This window comes from Phoca vitulina, unplaced genomic scaffold (assembly GCF_004348235.1).
Source record: "Phoca vitulina isolate PV1807 unplaced genomic scaffold, GSC_HSeal_1.0 scaffold5, whole genome shotgun sequence".
Classification (NCBI taxonomy): Eukaryota; Metazoa; Chordata; class Mammalia; order Carnivora; family Phocidae; genus Phoca; species Phoca vitulina.
Genome location: NW_022589708.1, coordinates 2,344,785 through 2,366,438, shown reverse-complemented (window position 1 = coordinate 2,366,438; position 21,654 = coordinate 2,344,785). Strand labels below are relative to the sequence as shown.

Here is a 21,654-nt window from a genome sequence, read left to right as displayed (position 1 = left end):
GCACAGGTGCGAGGCCAAAAGCACTCAACAAGACAGAGGCACTAAGCCGTGGATTTCCGTCTCTCCCACTCGAGGCTTTTCTTATTCCTCCACAGGCCCCACATCAGCAACAGGCAAGGTGCGACCTTCCCCGTGAAACAGGTACTTTCAGCAAGTCCATGGCAAACAGGCCGCGGTAACGAGGGGGGTGGGGGGTGGGGCACCCAGGTGCCCGCTGAGCAAGTGCTCAGGACCTTCAGGGAGACCTCAGCCAGTCATTTCGGAGACGAGGAGCCTGCAGTCGGCGTGAGGTCAGGTTCTGCTCCTTCCCGTACCCGGCAAGCCAGGCGGGGAATCAGGTGGTTGGCGGGGACAGGCGCCCGCTAGCATGGCAAAGCCAGGCCGCCTCTGTGAACAGGGGGACTCCGCTGGGATACGACACGACTTTCGGTGTCTGTACTCCTAAGATCTGCTTTCCGGGATTCAGGGGCCAGTGTTCCTCGGGAAGGTGACAACTAGGCTAAATGTGCAATTTCACATCTCTGAAAAGCAAAGGTTATAAAAAAAACCTGACAGAGGACAGATCAAAAAGTGCTTCCTGAGAGCAGAGCTACGTATCTTCTCATCCCCTAAGCCCAGGGCCAGAAGAGTGGCCCTATCTGTGAATGAAGCCCACTCTCCAGTCTGAAAAGGCACAAACACAGAAGGCAAACAAGAACAATTAGTAACTGGAACTACCAGTAGTAAAATCGGGATCATGGCCTCCAGAGAAGGCTGGCTACGAGTGCCGTGGGACCGGGCAGACCTGCCACCAGGAGGCAGAGGAGTCTGGGGACATCCCAGGTCACACTAAGAGGAGCCGGGGCACAAGGCCACTTCACCGTGTCAATGTGTCCCTTAGCGAGACCCACGCAGCGCACTAGGGGGCTACTGAGTCTGAAACCTTTCCACGTCGCAGGTGCACCATTAATGCTGACGGTTCCCCATTTACAGAACAGGATGAAAATTAAACAGACCAAAGGCTCTCTTATTTTAGTCGTCAAGAAACTCTTTAATGTGGGGAGCATAAGCTAAAGCCGTCAGCCCAGAATTTTCTTTCTCTACAGATAGGCAGTCTTTGTAATGCACCGTTGCCATAAAATATCTGCAAGGACGTTTAACTCATCGGCCGATAACCCAGCTGTCCCAGAACCTTGGGTAATTCTAGCACCTGTAAACAGGGAGCGCTTAATTACCCAGATGGAGGTATTAAAGGTGCAATTTACTTTTTAAAACTGTATTTTATGAACCATGAGATTAACATTGGCCTTTCAGAATTGTAAGAACATTGGATCCAAGTTGACTCCTTTCTCCCACATACCCATCCGTCTTTGCCAAAGGAAGCACTGGAAATATTCCACATTGCGTTGGAGAAAGGCAGCCGTATAGACAGAAAATGAAAGGTCTTCTTTCCAAGTTATCGATTCTGATTCATTTTACACTTTGGAGAAGGACCTTCCTTTCCCATCTTCCTGATGACTTCCATGGTTAAAACGAACAATCACTAAACATTTTGTAAAAAAACGTCCTTACCTTTTACTTGGCCAAAGTAGGCATTTGCTGAGGAGACAAGATTCTAGCACTTGTTAGAGGCTGAATATTTATGATAGAAAACTGCCTAGGACTGGCTCAAAATAAACCCTCCCAGCTTCCTTCCTGCAGAGGCAACTTTACAACCAAGTGTGACCAACCACCACCCAAACACAGAAATCTGCATTTGTACTTCCACTGGAGATCCCTAAAACCAGTTCTTAGCAAGATTCTAAAGCTATGTATTTATTTTATGACCAATCAGTTTGAAAACCCGGGGAGGGCATTACTCGGCTCTTGGAAGCCGGGGAGCATCTGACGCATCACAGGAGGGCGCTGTCAGGAAGCTTATTTCTGTGCTGGCTCGGTACGGCCGGGAAGGGGCACAAGCAGAACAAAAACAAGTTATTTTTTACTTTTTAAAAGTGAACTCTATGCCCAACGTGGGGCTTGAACTCATGACCCTGAGATCAAGAGTCAGAGGCTCCGACTGAGCCAGCCAGGCGCCGCCCCCGCCGCCCAGAAGGACCTGGGCCAGAATGAAGGTGGTTCTACCACAGGGGACCTTTCACACTCTAGCTCCTGCCACGGCCCCAAGGGCAGCACTGAGTTCTGGAAACTCTACGGAGGGCCTGGGGCTTGTGAAAAGGACGCGGAAGGGAAGGTGCCCGGGACGGCGGACTCCCACCACAGCCACTAGACAGCTGAGGAGACGAGGCTCGAGGCAACAGTGTGAATCACAGAGAGCGCTTGGCTCTCAAGTGTCACTCACTTAGATCATGGTTACATGATGCCAAGTCTTCAGGGATTAAGACAAAATGATCATTTGTTACTCCAACGCAGTGTTCTCTTGCTCTGGCCAAATATTTAAAAACAAGCCATCACTGACTGCGTCGTGTGTGCATCTCTAACGTATGGGATCAAACTAGAAGGAACTACAATTTTAACTGGGGAGGCAAGGGATTTCCTGAGTCTCAAGCTCTAATTACTCAGATGTATCACTTCACGGAAATCACAGCCACTCTCCCTTCCCCCACCTCTTCACATGTGGTCAAGACGAGTAAGGAAGACCAGAAAGTGGAGATTCTTTAATGTGAAGTTCATCCAGGGGAAGTGTGCTGAGAAACTTCCCACTGCTAATTTTAAAAGGAGTCATAATGCCGTAGTTTTCCTAAAAGGTGTTTTTATGAATTAAATACCTATACATTATGTATGAAATTCTCAGATCAATAATATACCCATTTGAATTAAAAACAAAACCGCGAAGTCGATTTAACAAGAGATCTGGTATCAACAGCCTCCTTCCTTTGGCAACTGTTTGCAATTACCAAACCCCAGGCTAGCGGCTGAGTCTAACTCACACTGCTTCTCCCCACTCTAGACTCGGGCTCTGCACCCCAAACAATTATTGATTAAAACAAGAGCAAAGTCTCTCTCACGGATGGGACAGGCATTCTTTCCTAACCAGTCTCCCTGGTAACCTGGACGGGTTTCCAAGGAACACACACACACACACACACACACACACACGTAACTACTGTTATTCCTGAGGGTTAACAGAACACGAACAGAGCCGTTACAGAGCAGCTGTTACTGAAGGACATCTGTCATCCACCTCGAGCCAACGGTTGATAAAACCTGGGGGAAAACACCTCAAAACCCACTTATATACTGGTGCTTCCTTGTGCTACCCCAAATGAAAAAACCCCGTTTTATGCCAAAATACTTTTAATCAAAATCAACCACTGAAGTGACTTTGGACTTAACACTCTAGTTCATGGCCCCATGGACTACTGTCTGCGCTCTGACCAGAGCGGACGGGATCCTGGTGTGAATGGTGGGGCGAGGGTGTTTTGAGAAGGACTATATCCAAAGCACAGCGTACGGTCAAGCAGTACGGAAAGGATGAGGTGTTACTAATCCTTCAAGTTCTTTTCCATCCGAGTTTCCAAGGGAAAATCACGCCAGTTAAAATATCTGAAAATAGTTTATTGAGAGTGGAGACAGAGGCTACTTTCTGTGGAGAAGAGTAGGGAATTTTCAGTCTCAGGATTCCAAAGTAAAAAAAAGGAAAAAAGTTAAAAAATTTCACAAGGCACACTTTAAAAAAGTTGGCTTAGCCAGGAAAACTTTTTGAAATAACTGCTTTTATGAACATAAATTCCACACTAAAAACACGAGTGTGTGTGATTCTTAAGTTGTAGAAAGACTGGACTGAGTTTCGTTAATAAGGTCCATGCTACGCATTCATCAGCCCGGATAGCATTCCTGGCGCCTAGAAAAAAAAAAAAAGCCTAACTTGTACTGGGGGAAGAAAGAAGGGAGACAATTTTAAACTCTTTTAAATACGTTTACATGTGAAGTTATTCAAAAGTACTTTATATGCATATATTATATAAGGAAAAAAATACTTATTTTTACTCTAGTGTGAGAACCAAAAACTTATCCACAAAATGAATAATTCAGAACGAGCAAAACTTTAAGCTCCCACATTTAAATAGCAAATCAAAACGAGATGCCAGAGATTAAGTGAAAATGAACTACAGCAACCTATCCTGAATTGCACACTAGAACCCCATCCTAGAGGGGCAGTAACTGTGCAAACACAACTTCCTTCAGAAAACCCAGGTAGCTGGGGAAAAATCATTAGACTTAGGCCCCAAGCCCCACTCACAGCGAGCATGTAACGATAAAATGAAAGCTATCACCTCCGCTTCCCCCCCGAGAAGAGCGGCACGGATGACGGCACCTGTCCGTGCTCACAGACACGCATGGACACGGACACACACACACACACGTGCACGCGCTCAGTGACATGCGGGACCAGCACTGCCTGGGGGATGGGAGTGAGGACGGTCTGGCTCAGCGCATCCGGTGTCGAGGCCAGATCTCCCCCCCCGGTGGTGACAGAACAGGACCAGGGCAGGTGTGTGGAGCAGAGCCCAGGCCTGGGGCGGCACGACTCCAACACCGGGCTCCAGCTGCATCTTCTTCTGACCTGGTGCCTGGGGTTAAGCAGAGGGAACGGGCAGTTCGGGAAAGCTGCTTGGGGAGTTTCGTGGGCAAAACGTGAATCTCTCACCCTAGTCAACCCAAGTGAATCCTTGTCTGGAGGAGGGAAGTAAAATCCCCTCAACATCTATCCACCCGCATGATTCTTCAAACCCAGTCTGTGTAGTAACAAGGTTTAGGAAACTTAAATTCAAGTCTGAGGAGTCCTCGGGAAGTCTTCTCAGGATGCTTCAACAATGAGATACTGGCCGATCCAACAGGCCTGAACACCTTAGGAGACTGGTTTGAAAACCTCTTTGGTAAATGTCTGAGTCTTGTTAGAATGTTCAGTGACATCCCTCTTACCCTACTAGATAGGATTTAAGATTTATGCTATAAACCAACACACGCGGACATGGACACATAGAGGACTCTTGCCTGAGGGCATAATGAAGCTAACACTTCACATCATTCCAAAATATTAAACCAGGCATTAAGCGGACAAAAAAGACTATTTTTAAAAAGCGGATGCTCTTAAAGGGCTTTTAAAATACTTTAGAAAAAATATACTGGAACATGGTACAAATACATGACAACACTGAACAATACGTCACCATTAAAAACACCACTTGTGAGGTTTAGACACACCTTCATGTTGTTTGTGCTTATGATCATTCTAGCACCTTTAGAGAATTAGGTAATTTATAAAAGTTACGAGTTTGGCAAACCATTACATTAAGTTCATACGTTCATTTCCACAAAAAAAGTCACAAGTTTTTATAGTCACTAAGTATTTAAAAGTAGGTAATACAATTTTATCAACTTTATAGTAAAAAAAAAAAGCCCATTTTCATCTGGATGCCATCCAGTTAAACTCAAAAGGTGCAGCATTGGAGAGAGGATAATGTTGACCCACATGAAGTGTAGTTAGCTAAAACCTCCAGCCACTCAGGTTTTTCTCATACTTTACTTGTATAGCCTTTTTTTTTTTTAATCGAAGGGCACAACTTTGTATTTATGCTCAGCTATCTCATCTGAGTTCATAATTTCAACATGATTACTTTTCACTGCCATCTCTAAGTGTCCCTCTCTGTTTAAGTTCGTTAAATACTCTTGCCCAGCTATCAATCTGTCTTTAAGATATCTTATAGACAGGAATATACATATAGTTTTTTTCCTAGATGAAGGGGAGGTGTTTTCATCTGACAGTGACTAGGTGACTCCGCTTCTCTGCGAACTCCGAAGGCGTCTGAAGATAGAGAGGTGGGAGAACACTTTTGGCTAACTTACCTTACTGACGTAGCCTCACGTGGCCCTGACACCCCAGGGCTCGCTGTGACACAGCACCACACTGCGGGTGCGGAGACCAGCCGGGGCAAACCTCTCCCTGCCCAGATGGGAAACTGTGTTTGGCTACCAGACCAGCAATGTTATTCATAAGCTCGGGAACATTCACAGGAAACAAACAAAAAAATCAGGCACGGTGGCAGAGTTTTTTTAATAGTTATATTTCAAACAGGTACAGGAAACGAGAAAAATCTTTCTAATTCGTGGTAGAAAACCCTGGGTGTGCAGAAAGTTATATACGCGTTTCCATCTGAGCTGTCAACACCGCCCTCCTATCTGCTCCCCTTTTGTTAAAGGGCCAATCTTCCAAGGGGCCACACGGGGAAAGCACCACGACCACTGCACCGGGCTCCTCCGGGCACAGGACCCTCAAGTGAAGGTCTCATCTCGAAGGTGCTTCCAGCCATAAGAAAGAGCACACGTTACAGAAAGAGGAGAGTCTGCCCCCTCCCGTCCACCAAGGGGTCTCACCTTCGGTCCTAGCCTTCTTTACTCCAAAGGGCTCCGGATCTTCCAAGCATCTCTTGCGACTGGTTCCCGCACTAGTATGATTGGGGAATCGGCTCTGATGGCCCCCATTTACCGGGCCGTTATCATAGAAACGGCTCAGGTGACAATTCTGCAGGTTCAAGAGAAACTGGGTGCACTCTTGGAAACCCTGGGTTTGAGCAAGGTCTGCCGCTGTCAGGCCACGGGCATTTCTCAGGCTGTGTGACACAAAGACACTGAATTACACCCCGCCGCGCGCTCACCTCTCTGCCCCTGCTGACCTGACTGACTAGCTCAAGGGGCGGCAAGGGAATACAGGTGTACGGCGAGTCTCCCTTACGGGGGAGCTCTCGTCCTGCTGCGTAACTAACTTCGTTCTTGCGCACATCTGATTACTAAGCAAGATTCGGGAGATAGGCATTTAAAAATCAACACACTAAAATTTAAAAAAGGCATCTTCCTATTTAACTTCTCAAAATCATTTTTTAGGTCAGTCTGAAGAACCTAAATTTATGCTAACTTCAGACTTAACCTGAAACTGAATTCTATATTATCTGCATAATTATAATAATCCATTCCTTTAGCTTGAGTAAAATCATAACAAACAAACATGTACTGAAATTGTCCATGGCATTTGTAACGATCGGCTTCCTCAAAAGAGCGCCCCGACAAGCCAGATTCGATGCTAGCACGTGACACTGTAAGTGGAGGTCTAGAAGGATTCCTGACATCAGAGGAACTTATGGTCGGGGGAGATCTGAGAAGCCAAGTTTGTGTGTGTGTTTGACGGGGCTTTCTGGCCTGCTTAGGAAAGCCTGCGGCGTAGGACACTGCATTCAAGAGCACCTGCACGGGGGTTTCCTGGGAGCCCATCCCTGGGGCGGGGGGAGTTCTATCACCCTAAGAGTCCACACCACAGCAGCTCGCGTGGCCGGCCACGCCAACAGATGAAGGTCGGGGTCGCCTACAGCAGCCAAGACACAGACTAAGTAGGAGGTGCCGGCAGAATGTGACGTGAACCATCTCAATCACACGGATACGAAAGAACCACCTGTAAACCTCAACTAGGAAATAATAAATACTCAAGGAACAAAAGCAACTCCCTGAAGTTCCCCTGAAAGACAAGAAAAATATCCTGCCCCGTGAAGTCAAGCTGCAAACCAGTGAAACAGACAGGCTGATGACTGAGAACGTGAGCAGCAGACAGGGGCCGGGTCTCGTGCCTGCTCTGCCGAGCGAGACCACTGGCCATGCAGCGTCACCGAATAATAACCACCGCAGAACGCGTGATGCTTGCTTCCAGGGCTAATGTTAATGCAAAAATCCACTTCAGAGTAACAACGAAACATCAGGGACAGACGGGGGTTCCTCTGTAAAGAGAACAGTAAGCCTTTCCAGCCCTCATACTCCTAAAGCTCCAACCTCAGAAATGAAAAACCTGTGTATTTCTGGACAATCGCTAAACATGTCTCCACTCTAAAGCCTAAGATAAAGAAATGCATCCTATGTTTCGAAGAAAGGTGGAAGCCCAAACTCAGTTTGGTCAGATACAAAACAGACAAAACTTGAGAATCCCAGAAACCAACAAGTTTCTTAAGAACATAAGGCAGTTGTGTGCAGAACTAATGGGGACTCAACCTGCCATTTCGATTTCATGGCTATGAATTCTGATGAGTGTTCTTCTACAGTTGGGTATGAATTAAATGGAAAGGAAACGCCAACGTTTGGGCAGCGTGAACTACCTTAATTACACGTACATAAAATGATCATATACTTAGTTTCTGGAATCTACTATTGATACGACAATAGTAAACTAAGTGTTTAGCTGGGTGAGTTTTTTAATTTTCAGGGACTGCCCCAAGTGCCGTCATCCAGAAAGGTCTACTCTTTCAAGAATGTGAACAGAGGGGCGCCTGGGTGGCTCAGTCGTTGGGCGTCTGCCTTCAGCTCAGGTCATGATCCCAGGGTCCTGGGATCGAGCCCCGCGTCAGGCTCCCTGCTCGGCCAGGAGCCTGCTTCTCCCTCTCCCACTCCCCCTGCTTGTGTTCCCTCTCTCGCTGTGTCTCTGTCAAATAAATTAAAAAAAAAAATCTTAAAAAAAAAAGTGAACAGAGTAATAGGTAGCCACATGAAAAAAAAAAACACATCTAATTCTTCAACATTTGGAAAAATGAAGACCTAGAACATATGCAAAGTTTATAAAATGATCACTTCTATACAGAAATATGGAGCTGCTCTCCAAAATCAGAGAACACAGAACTAAGCTGACGGTAAAGAGGACTCTTTAGATCAGAGAATGATGAAGAACAGCACACGCATTTTTAGATGGCATTCACGATCATAAACTTCACTAAGGAAAACAGAGAAGCTTAGGGAGCAGCCAACATTCTCAAGTCACGAAAGAGAAGAATTTCCGAAATATACTCAGTGCCTTCACTTTCCATTCAGAAACAGAACATCAGACTAGACTTAGGGTAGAATAGCAAGTTTACTGTTTTCCCAAGGAAATACAGCGTTAGAGAAAAATAAGCAACAAATTGGGGCCGACATCCGGAGATTCTGGAGACGGCCAGCGCTTGAGTGGGGGTGTGTGCTGAGACCTGAGACCAGAAGGCAAGGTCTCCCCACAACAACGCAGTCGAACACTCGCACCTCATGAGGTATTATCTTCAAAACTAAACAGAAGGACCGCGGCCAACTCATGCTCCCCACGTGTGGACCAAACAGGGAAGAAGGATCAGTCACAGCTCAGACTGAACGGATGCTGGTTCCACACATACCTTTGCAGGACGAGAAGTCAGAGGGATCCAAAAGGGAGATCAAAACATTCTAGAAGATGTAGGGGCAAAATCTGGGACGTAAGATGACTGTGGAAGAATTAATTGGGAGCTAATAACTTTGGCACTGTCCCTACAGGATTATCAGAAATGGGGACACATGCTATCTTCTCTCTGCTCCCAGTAAGCTACAGATTTCGACGTGAGCAGACCCTTGAACAAGGAGGGGCGGGGATACCAACCCTTGTGCAGTCGTAAGCCCACATGTAACTTCTGACTCCCCAAGACTTTACCACTGAGAGCCTACTGTTGTCCAGAAGAAGCTTTACTGATTACACAGTTGATTAACGTATATTTTGTACGTTTTATGTATTATATACTGTATTCTTACCATAAAGTAAGCCAGAGGAAAAAGTGTTATTAAGGAAATCATAAAGAAAATGCATTTACAGTATGTATGTATTTATAAAAAAACGCAGGTATGAACGCACACGCACAGTTCAGGCCCCCACTGTTCAAGGGTCAGCTGCACACTCCTTCTCTTGTCACTAAGCACTGAACGTACACGACAGTTTGTACTCCTCTCGAGCCAAAGGGTCTCTGAACACCTGATTCCCTCACACACCAACGGGAACCCCACTCACGTTCCTTCACCCCTCCATCGTCTACCCTGACAAACGTCCGACTCCCTAACTGCTCTGCTTACACGGACACACGGCCACGTGGCTGGCGGCCCCGCTGCAGAGCGCACGGACAGGACAGCTGGGCCGCACTGACCCCGGGGCCGGCGCTTTCTCTGCAGAGGCCCAGACGCTATGGACTGCAGGCTCTCAGGCCACACTCCCGCTCACGACTCAGGTCCGTCCTCTCGGCCTGGAAGCGGCCGCGGACGACATGTAAACCATACAGCATGGCGAGCTTCTAGTGAAATTTCACTCATGGACATTAAAATGAGAATTTCATGTAATTTTAACTTGTCATAAAATAATCATTCTTCTTTTGATTTTTGTTCAACCATTTAAAAGCGTACAAATCATTCTTAGGTTATGGGCCATACAAAAACCAGCAGCAGACTAGATCTGCGGAGTCACATATAACCAGATGATACTGCTAACTAGTCCTCTAGTTTTGTAAAACTATCTGTCCATGGGTTCCTCAAAGCTGTCTTTCCAGAAATTTTATGTACTACTCAATTCAAACAAATAACTTTTAAAAAGTTGCCAAGTCGGTTAAATTGCAGAATGTTAAGTACCAAGAAAAATATCTAGAGGGAAACTGCAAGCCCCGAGAGCAGGTGGAAAGAAACAAGACGGTCGTCCCTATTCCACTTGGGTGTTTTCTGTTAAAAGTCCTGGTGTCCTACAATCAGGCAATGTGCTTACAACGAGGGAGGTGAAAACGGCCTTTACAAGTCTAAATCCCTCAAGCCACTTTCTCACTTTCACAGGGTCCCCTCTGTTCAGTAAGCAGAGGGGACTTTCACACGTGCTAGAGAGGCTGAAAATCACCCGGGTTTCCACATCAAGGACTAGAATAAAGAATCATTACATGGAATTGTTCTTGAAACCTGAACCTTTAACAAAAGAGGCTCAGGTCTTTCAATCAATCCTTTTTCTGACTCATTCGAGCATGTTTCAATTTTGATGTTGTAAGAGCTGAAACAGTGATCCTGGTGAAAATGCACCATCAATTTATTAAATCTTTAAACTTTTGTGTTCCAAGTTGAAATAGAAACTAAAGCTAAGCTCCCTCCCTTAGCTTCTTTTTTTTTTTTCCTCCCTTAGCTTCCTGACAGTCAGGGGCTGTGACTGTGAACTGGAAGGGGGCAGGACGGCTCCCCATCCCTGTGCCGCACTGGGTCTGGAACAGTACTTTTTACTTTATTTATTTTAGAGAGAGGAAGACAGAGAGTGTGTGTGAGCAGGGGGAGGGGCAGGAGAGACAGAATCCCAAGCAGACGCGCCCCCCCCCCCCCCCCCCCCGTGTGGAGCCCTTGTGGGGCTCGGAGCTCGATCTCATGACCTGAGCCACAGTACTTTTTAAAGAGCCGAGCCTTCACCCTTCAGTCCGCAGACGCTCGCTTAGGGCGTGCGGGGCGGGGCAGCACCACACTCATCGCTGAGCTCAGGTACGGTGCTGGGACAAACGTCAGTCTCAACTGCAGTCTACACACACTAGTCCAAAGGGAAAGTTCTAAAGTATCTAGAAGAAATTATTCAAAAATACTCTCAAAACCTGTATTTTACATGAAAACTGGGGTAGTAATGGCAGCATACACATTATTTTTAGCCAAATCTTTTAAAAAAATGTATACTCTTGAATTTAGCATCTTCAGTGTGATGCACCTGGGTGAACGCAGACTATGTGTGAAATTCACCTCTGTCCATTTCGGAAGACGAGAACCTCGTGGATGCGCTGTGAGGTCGTTTCTAAAAGCTCTCCATTCACCCGCTCTGATATCCAGCTGAAAAATCTTTGAAACTGGGCAGAGATTTTAAAAATTAGACAACCATCAACTTGATGTTCAAATTGGGTCTAGTTTGTTGAACTTTCAAAGTCAACTGTCTTAAAAAAAAAAAAAAAAAGAGCGGACCCCGACCAGTTGGGGGGGGGGGGTTACTCTGCCGCCAGCGCAGCCACCTGCGGGTTCTAGCGCCTGTGACCCCGAGACTGAGAGTGATCTCGGAGCAGGCCGCCCATGTCGTCTCGGGGGCCTAGGATTCTCTCCAAAGTGCAATATGGAAAAACGGAAGACAGCGAATAACCGTCACTGTGAATTATTTCTTCCGCTGAATAACTGGCAAAGAAACTGTTATTTTTTTAAGCTTTACTAAAGCTAACGTGTAAACACTGGGATACTGTGTTTTCTGCAGTGAAGTTCTGGACAGAATATTAAAATGTCTTGTACCAAGGGACCCCTCCCCAAAGCACTTGTGTGGCCAGCTAGTCCTCTATTTTCCACTTACAGTGTCACGCCCCCGGAACAGACGAGAAGCCGTTCTAGTAGGAACCGTTTTTTCTTTACTTTGAAAAACCATGGATCAGGAAATCACTGAAATATAATGTTTAGCATCTGAGCTGTCACATCTCCTTCAGGATGCTCTCTTTTTGTTAATGCCATGTGACAATAAAAAGATAACCACAATTTTTATATAAATAATATTTCTGTTAAAATTCTGATCTCAACTTAACTATTGTTAGTTACAAATAAAAGGTAGATATCATAAATTAGGGTAAGCAAAGCATGCAAATCTAAAGAATCTATATCTGAATTCCTAGATTAGCATTAAAACCAATCACCGCAACAAATACCTCAACAGTATGCCTCGTGTGGAGAAAGGAAGCCATACTGAGCATTCAATGCCACAACCGTAAGGTTCGGAGAGGCACCTGTGGCAGTTCTCAGCAGTTTCTATATGGAATGCTCCCCCTTTCTAGGATTACTTGAAAAAATCAAGTCAATTCGAATTACGTAGCTGTAAGACATTGACACGTGTAGGTTTTACAGATTCAGAATCTTCTCTGTGATTTAAAACGGGCAATGGTTCATGACACAGGACACTGAAATAATAAGGGATCACATATTCGCAGGCAACATCTGCATTAAAAATACATAGACACACATGGGTGCAGAGGCACGGTTAGGGCGCGAGCCACCGTCACGGGACCGCCGGGACCGGGGGCCGGCTCCACAACGCTGCCTTCCAACCTCCTGCAGCCACTTTCAGCATGAAGCCCATTTAAATATGTCAATACTTCAACAAAAGTTTAACAGTATGGACTAAAAACCATTCACTCACGATTCTGGTTACTTTAAAATTTGGTATGCTGTATCTCAAATACATTAGTAACTATTCCTAGATGGAAATAAGCAAATACATGGAATCGTTAAAAAAAAAAAAAAAGATTAAAAAAACATCACTAAATGTCCATTTGTACAGACAACATTAGCAAACATCTAAGATTTCTTCAGTAAAAGAAAAACACGTGTATTTTTAACCCTTTGGTATCCAAACTCTTAAATTATGAAGACTTTCTTAAATACAGTCTTCAGATAACAAGAGGAAGAAACTATTTTTTAAAGTATTTACCTGAATAAATTTGGTGCCAAGTTTTCATTTCAAGGTCAACATCACTGAGGGTAGTTTTACATTGCAACCGAACCCCAACCATGTTTGCATACGTTAAACAGAAGAGTGTCATTCAGAGAGGCTGATAAAAGGCTTCATGTGCTCCCACTATAATTTAGCAGAGGAAAAAGATATTTGGATTTGGAAATCATTGGCTATTTGAAAGCACTATTTAGAAAAGCGGTGATTAAACAATTATCCAAGTCTACGCTATTCAAGGTGTTACGAAACTAATCAAAATTCTAAACTAAGTGTGTCCACAGCTTTAGGGGGCTGGCTGTCCACCTCTGCTCCTGTCGGCAGGCAGAAAGAGCTCAGCGCTATGTCGGGAAGTATCTCGTCCACCAGGCCAGCAGCTCTTCAATACAACGGGAAAAGAGCCAGCCACCAGCAAGATCGGACAAGCGTGCCGGAGTGACACTGAGGTACGGGCGGCGAGACTAGGTGGGAACGCAGAGGGTCCAAAATCAGAAACTAATTCAGAGTTACAATTCTAACAAATTTCACAGACTTTTATTCTTAGGGGCAAATACGTGAACCAATGAAAAGAAACCACAAATTTCAAACATGAATGAATGAATGGTTACCAGAGTAAGTGTGGGCTAGATTTTGCCTCGGGCAGGAGCTGCGAACAAACTCCCAACAGCAATATGACACATCCTCGTGGCACGTAGGTGCCCTAAAGGGAATTCTGCTTCCAGAGAGGGCTCTCTGGGTAAGCGCACAAGGCTGGGTCATAAATGTGACCACCAATGACGAACCAAACTAAACCAACTCAATTTCAATTAAGAATGTCTCAAAGTTCAGTACTGTAGATGCTTTTGCAAAATGAAAACAAAGTCTATTAAGATCACATTTTAGACTTTTGTGACTATAGCCAACTGTGCCTGTTTTCTAAATTAGGCAGAAGGATTTTTTTAGAGTGAGTCACTGAACTTGCTTACATAAGGCTATTTATTGATGCTTCTCCAGTTATCTGATGACTGCAGTTAAGTCCTTCCCGGGATCAGAATAGGCCAGTGGGAATATACACAGCCCCTTTGAAGATCCGGGTGCCACGGAATCAGTGGCTTCCACAGAAATGCTCTCCTATCGGAAGCTACGAGACTCTGCCATGACCTCCTTAAACACTAACACCCGTGTGGCAGGGCACAAAATGGGCCAGCAAATCTGCCTGAAGTCCCAGCAACTGTAGTTTCACTCTAAATCCCACTGAGTCCCTGTATTTCTACTCAGAGGCATAAAAAAGGCTATTTCAATATCTGGTTGATACGGAAACGTTCACTTTACCTCTCAAGAAAACAAAGTAACCCAAATTAATTGGTGCCCAAATAGTGAAAGTAAAGATAATCCAAGGCTTGAAATCTGCAGTTTACAATGTCAGTAGTTAAAAGGTCTTAACTTTCAGCAGATAGTCAGCAAGTTTTCTTGCTTTCTCCAAAACCACAGAAGACTTCATCTTACGTTGCTACTTATTTGATCATCAAAAAGAACAAAGAGGCAATGGCAGTTTGCAGGCTCGTCTGTGCCCCTCCTCCGATGCAAAGCCCTCAGAGCGGGCAGCAATCAGTACTGGCCGCAGTGACAGACGGAACCGTCCCACAAGCAAACGAAGGACGGGGACAACCTCACTTTTGAGAAGTCCGTACCTGATGCGCTGGAGAAAAATGGGAACGAGAAGAGTCTGCAGAGGTTCGGGAGATTTAAAGTATGCAAACATTGAACCTGGTCACAGAATTACCACTTAATCCTACGTATTTTTACTTTTGGATGTAAACAATGGCAAATGATAATGACCATCATATAAGCCAGAAACAAAACCTCACGAGAAAAAGAAAACTTGGCACCAAAACTCCAGATGTAAAATAAGAGAAGGAAAAAAAAAACTCCATCAACATACTCACGTGTGGTGCTAGAAAATGTTACACACGGTGCCCAGCGGCTGACATGCGTTATCGTACAGACGCGGCCTATATTGGCAAGTGAGTTACACAACAAACCACTCTAGCCACAGACGCGGGGTACGCTTGCCCTCATCATTATCTACCCAGTGACCAAAAAAGCAGCAACTTAAGATTTTGGCCACTTTATGCAGCTGATACATAAAAAAAAAAAAAAAGTAGGAATTAATAACAAAATTAATAATCACCACCAAGTGTGACAAAATACTGATACGAGACAGCTTTCAATCTCTTCACAGGAAAAGGAAAGGTTCATATTATAGCATGTAATATGAAGAATTAATAATCTGGCCCATTGTGAACTAGAAAAAACACAAATCACTTTAGGTAAGTAAATTAATACTGTGCCCCTCGATCCTCTTAAAAAAACAAAACAGAACAAAAAGGCATTTTATTTGCTAGGACTACTCTTTACCATGTGAGTAGTACAAGTAAAACAGATCTAAGTACCATAATTTGGGGGACTCAAACTATCATCTGTTGGTAGGCTAAAAGTGTTAAACTATAAAAATGTGCAGAACAGACATCAAAAAGCAATTTACAAATCAGCTTCCCAGAAAAACTGGCAATTTCTCCAGATGTTAAAACTAAATAACCACATATACAATTGATTCTTTGTGCTCCGTCTCCAGGCCAAAGACTTAGAATTTTAAGACTTGCTTTAGGCTAGGTAGCTCGGGCTAAATACTTCTTCTAAAAAACATCTCAAGGTTCAGGCAAGGGAAATCACCATAATGCAGGGTCTCGAGGGAGTGGCTCTTATACTGAGAAGGAAAAACAGCCTGGCACTCGAGGCCAGGCTCAGTCACACTTGGTGGGAAAGAGACACTCGAGGGTCCTGTAACCAAGGACAGAATTGTAAACAAAAGATTCTCATTTTAGAAAGACACCTATTAAAAAAAGGATATAGAGATAAATATTTATTGGCTCAAAGGATTAAGCTATTCATTGAAACAAAGAGAACTAACATCTTAGTAATAAAATGTTCAGGGTCAATTAGACTATTGTTTAGAAAAATAAGTCATTAAAAAGGTCAACTTCTAATTATTATTTCAATAAATGACAAGCAATGTAATCATTGATTTTATATGACTCTGTATTTCATAATCAAAGCTTCTGTTATTAAAATAAAGATTTGAGTTTTTAATCTAAACACAGCTAAAAAAATGCACATATAACTTCACTTTGAAGCAAGCCATTGAGAATCATCTCAAATTATATAATATATATTCGTATTATCCATTGTTTTTACATTACCTGAAGTCATAACTATATGAAGTCACAAGGTACCCTGCAATGTAATAGTTAATACAGGGCATATTTACAGTACTAAATTTCTATGGAAAAGATCCAAGCCCAAACTAACGACTTATCTTAATGACATAATACTTAAATGAAACAGAAGCTAAGATCCTAGGAGCCAAATGACAGCCCCTGGTATTAGGCCTTGCAGTAATTAATCTATATGGTTTTGCTATCCAGGATCTATTTTCAATAAATTTATTATAACACAGAGTCAAAACAATGAAGTGGAAACCAAAGGGTTAAACTAGGTTAGTTTTGTGGGTTTATTTCTCCCAAAGCCTAGATTTTCACATTTCCAATTAGAACAAAGTGGTTTGTAATTAATTTTTATGAAATATTCAAGACACTCAAAACAAAAAAGCTAACATTATAGTTATTTTGGTTATTACAGCTCTATAGCTTACACTCAACATTTAGGGGTGAAAACCGCATCCATTTTGTTAATGCTGTGAACTGCAGAAGAAAAATTTTTACAATATAAATCTTTCAGAGAAAGTTAATACAAATGAATTTAATACCTAAAATAAATGTTTAATGCCATGGCTAGCTAATGACTTTTGCATATAAGACCACATCTTTAAATTAATACACTTCAATATTAATACTGTTCTATCAAGCCACGAACAAACTAGCTCAGGGAAACTGGACTAGAACAAGATTACAATAATGTCACCGGTATCAAGAGCTCAGAGGGAGTCTAAGTCTTTAATGTATATGGTTATAAATCATTAAAAGTCAGAATATGCTTTAAAACATAATGTTCTCGCATCTGCTAAAAGATGAGAAAATCACCACTTAGAAAAGCTAGCTGTCTGTCAGGATCTGGGGGCCAGGGAGGCTTGAAAAGATGTTCTAATCCAATCCAAGGCCTCATTTCAAAATGAACACTGGCAAAGTAAGTCTGACGACTCGCCCGTGGTGACACAACTAGTTAGTGGCCAAGTCAACAATGCCAGGTTCCAAATGGAACGAGCTCACGGCTCTGTCCACCCTCACACGCCGTCATGGCAACAGCCCGCAGCGGCTCCCTCCGCTAGCCGTCAACCCCCACCGGAGCCTGCCCACTAACGCCACCTGATCCACCGAGCAGAGCTGCGCTCACGGAGACACCACCTGAGGACTGCTGCCTGCTCTCAGTACACGCTGCCCGTCAGCACGGTGCCCTGACTGCATGTCGGCAGGACGGATAAGCGAAGGCACTTACTCGATGTGGGCCCCGTTGGCCACCAGGGCACTGACGCAGTCCAGGCTCCCAGAGCGAGCCGCCTTGTGAATGGGGGTCTCGCCCTCACAGTCCTGAAACAACAGAAGGCGCACACGACAGATCAGATCCGACAGGACTCGCACACTGCCAAGCAACATAACAGACACACACCGTGCACCTCGTTCGTCCCGGAGACCAAACACCACGGCGAGTCAGAGCTGACGAACACACACAACTGTGGCCAGAGACGCGGGAGGGAAAAGAGAAGTCGGCCACGGAACAGGCACGTTCTCCTGAATTCCTGGGCCGAGAGCAGAGTCGTGGGGCGTCTCCGGCAGGGAGCAGGGACAGCACACACACTCACACGGACGTCGGGAATCATTTTATGCTGGAGCTCAGCACAAATGCGTTGTAGATAAAACCCAGAACAATTACCCTGTAACAGGTGAAAAAGAAAAAAGGAACCAAGGCCAAGGTACAGCACACACCATCCAGCGTCTGGTCTACCCAAGAGTGCCCACATCCGCCACAGGGCGGGCCTGAGCTGAGACATTGCCCGTGCCCCCCTGCACCTCGAATCTCAATTACGAGTGCACTTTAGACAAGGAGGGTAGAGGTTAAAGGGCCAGGAATGATGAGGAAGAGGACCCGGGGCCACACACAGCCAGCTTCACCCACAGACCCTGAGAAAAGGCTGCATCAGAGCGGGATTCACGCTTCAGAATAATGCTGGAAAAGGCAGAGAAAGCGAGCCGACGCTGGGAAGGACAGTGAAGAGGATGAATTAGTTTGCAGACTATGAATGGGACAAAATCTGAAATACGCTTCCATTCACGGGCTCTCTGGTTCCTAAGAGGGAAAGAAAGATGCAGCAATCAAGAGGAGCAAGCCGTTTCTGTTTGAAACCCCGAGGCAGGACCTCCCGCCTGGCCCAGCAGCACCGTTCGTTCGGAGTCATCGCGCCTCCCCGTCCCTGGCAGCAGAGCGCTCCCCGTAACAAAGGGAGGGGCGGCGGCGCACTGTGCGCGGCACCCCGAGGACGGTTCACTCATAAACCAGGACACAGCCGAGCTCCTGCCCCCGCGCACCTGAGCTCACAGACAGATCCCAGGGCGCAGGCCCAAGTGAAGAGTGCTCGCTGCTTCTACAGCAACACGTAACCTCAAAGACTCCAGCGTGCAGCGCAGAGAAAAGTGTGACCACTGACTGAAAGTGAGCTCAGAGGTGATGTAAAGTTTTACACAGGATAAGCCCATTTCTGAAGAAAGAAACACAGAATTCCATGTGGCCACCCAGGGAGCCATCCAGTGAACTCCGATTCTGTTTTTTTTTAAGATTTTATTTATCTATTTGAGAGAGAGAGAGAATGAGAGAGAGAGCACATGAGAGGGGGGAGGGTCAGAGGGAGAAGCAGACTCCCCGCTGAGCTGGGAGCCCGACGTGGGACCCGATCCCGGGACTCCAGGATCATGACCTGAGATGAAGGCAGTCGCTTAACCAACTGAGCCACCCAGGCGCCCCAGATTTTTATTTTTTAATGATTATTTATCTATTAGAGAAAGGGTGAAAGAGAGAGCATGAGCAGCGGGGAGCAGCAGAGGGAGAAGCAGACTCCCCGCTGAGCAGGGAGCCCCACGTGGGGCCCGATCCCAGGACCCCAGGATCATGACCTGAGCCGAAGGCAGACGCCTAACAACTGAGCCACCCAGGCGCCCCTCAGATTCTTAACAAAGCAAAAACCTACCCCCATCCTCCCAAAAAGGGGGGGGGAGGGGGGAGACAGGAGGAATGTAATCAGGACGAGTAACACTTGCATAGCGTGGAGATTTAGGGGAGGTGGTGCCGCCCCCAACCACCCCCCCCACAAGAAAACAAAGGTTTCTAAAGCTATCTTTGGAACAAGGAGAAATAGTCAAAGTCTGCTCTATCACTTCAAGAAGATGATGGGACAGTAACAGAGGACAGAGGAGGAAGCAAAACCAGCTCCTACATGCGTCCTCCAAGGAGAACAGCTTCGGGCTGGAGGGGAGAACCAACGCTGAAGAACACGCAGCCCAGATGTAAGATGAGGAGCCATTTCAATTACGTCTCAAGCTCAGACAAGTCACATTCCAAAAATATCAACTATTTTGTAGTATGATTCCAGAACTATTGTGGGCAAACTGAGTAATAAGGGAAAGTGGGAGCAGCGCCACAAGTCTGAAGATGGACAAGTCACCGTGAATGGCAAATACAGAAAAGTCTAGTTCTAATCTGGCTACAAGAAACTAGAGGTGGTACCAAATGTCACCAAAATTCTAGAATTCTAGACCGGTAGTAAAGAGATGACTTGTAAATCCCGGCAGAACGTGATGCCCGTGGGTCGTGGCCACAGACCGGCTGAGAATAAATCACCTGGAGACGGACTTCCTTCTCTGTGGGTAAACAGAGGCTCCAGACGGCCCCTCACGCCAGGTCTGTAGACTGCAAACACAGTCTCTGTTAGACTTGAGGACAATGAACTGATGACAGTTAGGAATTAATATGCCAAAAAATCGAGACTAGAAGGTGGGTGGAAACTGGAGCAGGAGCAGAAAGGCCGCGGCAGGTCCAGAAAAACGGCAGGCACACAGACGGGCTTAGGAAATCCTGGATCTGGTTCTGTAAGAGTTTACGTGGGGGATGAGAAACTGTCCACTGTGGGGGGAGCTAACACAAGGGCTGCCGTGCCCTCCGAGGTCGGGGGTGCCTGTCCCAGCAGGCCGGCCGCCACTCCCCACACAAGGGGGCAGCCGAGACCCTGTCAGCAACCATGCCAGGAGGCCCAGGGATGCCGGGTGACAGCCTCGGACACGAGAGGGCTTGGGGGGCCGCGAGGGGGGCCCAGCAGCCCCTGGTCCAGGGCAGAGGCTGGGCTGCTGTCCGACGGTATGTGGAAAAGAGCTTCTAGACTTAAATGGTCTGAAAGGCAGCGGGGGACCACCTCTTTCGACCTCTGTAAATCAGATGCTACATGAGAACTGAATGAAAACCACCAGAAGGGCGCCTGGGGGGCTCAGGGAGGAGTCTGCTTCTCCCTCTGCTCCCCCCCACCCCTGCTCGTAGGCTCTCTCAAATAAATAAATAAATAAAATCTTAAAAAAAAAAAAGAAAACGAACAAAATATCTATACCGAAGTTCCATATTAGTCCTTAATCACTCCCATTCGTGGATTATCCGTATCTCATTAACAAGGGCATTGAACACAAGAACTTGCCCCAGGCCAGGGAGCGGCACAGGGGAGGTGGAGCGTGGCACCCCTGGGTCCCGGGCGTTCTGCCAGGACAACAGGGCAGAGAGAAGGCAGCACCAGGAATGGGCAGGTGGGGACAGGCAGGCCTGAGGCAGTAATGGCGGGGGCTGCGTGGCCCCTGAACACACGGATCAAAGCGACACGCACCGTCACTCCCCTGACCCCTGTTCTAAACCACTGCCACAAACACCTGTCCTCGCTTCCTGCCTTGTAGGTGGCCAGCTGAGTGACCTGTGAGGGAGGGGCCTGGTTATCAGCAAGGGATGAATCTTGGGAAAGACAGCAAAGCAGAGAGGAAATAAAAACTGTTTTGCACATAGTAGGCCCTTGAGGATTCTTAATAGAAAAAGCAAATAAAAACAGGAGAAAGGGAAAAGAGGAAAGAAGGAAGGCATAAAGGCATCCCTACAGAGCCCCAGGCACAAGCCCCTAGACGAATCCACCCTCAGGGCAGGGTCTCCGCCCGGGACCCCTCTGGCCAGACTATCCTGAGTCCTCTACACCCACACACGTGTCCACATGAGAGTCCCCAGGAAGCGAAACTCTCTCCCTGAGGTTTTCTTCGAGGAAGTGAAAGGAATAGTGAAAACACCCTGAGAAGCTGGCACGCCCGCCCGCGCTTGCACCCCCC

The 21,654-nt window shown here is 46.0% G+C and overlaps 1 protein-coding gene across 1 annotated transcript in view; it reads right to left on the bottom strand.

The window, feature by feature from the left end:
• The window catches only part of ANKRD10 (ankyrin repeat domain 10), a 32,359-nt gene that overhangs the window by 6,299 nt on the left and 4,406 nt on the right, over positions 1-21,654 (bottom strand). The window contains exons 3-4 of the mRNA XM_032402610.1: positions 17,753-17,844; positions 6,358-6,593 (exon numbers count right to left, since the gene is read on the bottom strand). Coding sequence (XP_032258501.1) covers positions 6,358-6,593; positions 17,753-17,844 — 328 coding nt within the window. The remainder of the gene's footprint in view (positions 1-6,357; positions 6,594-17,752; positions 17,845-21,654) is intronic.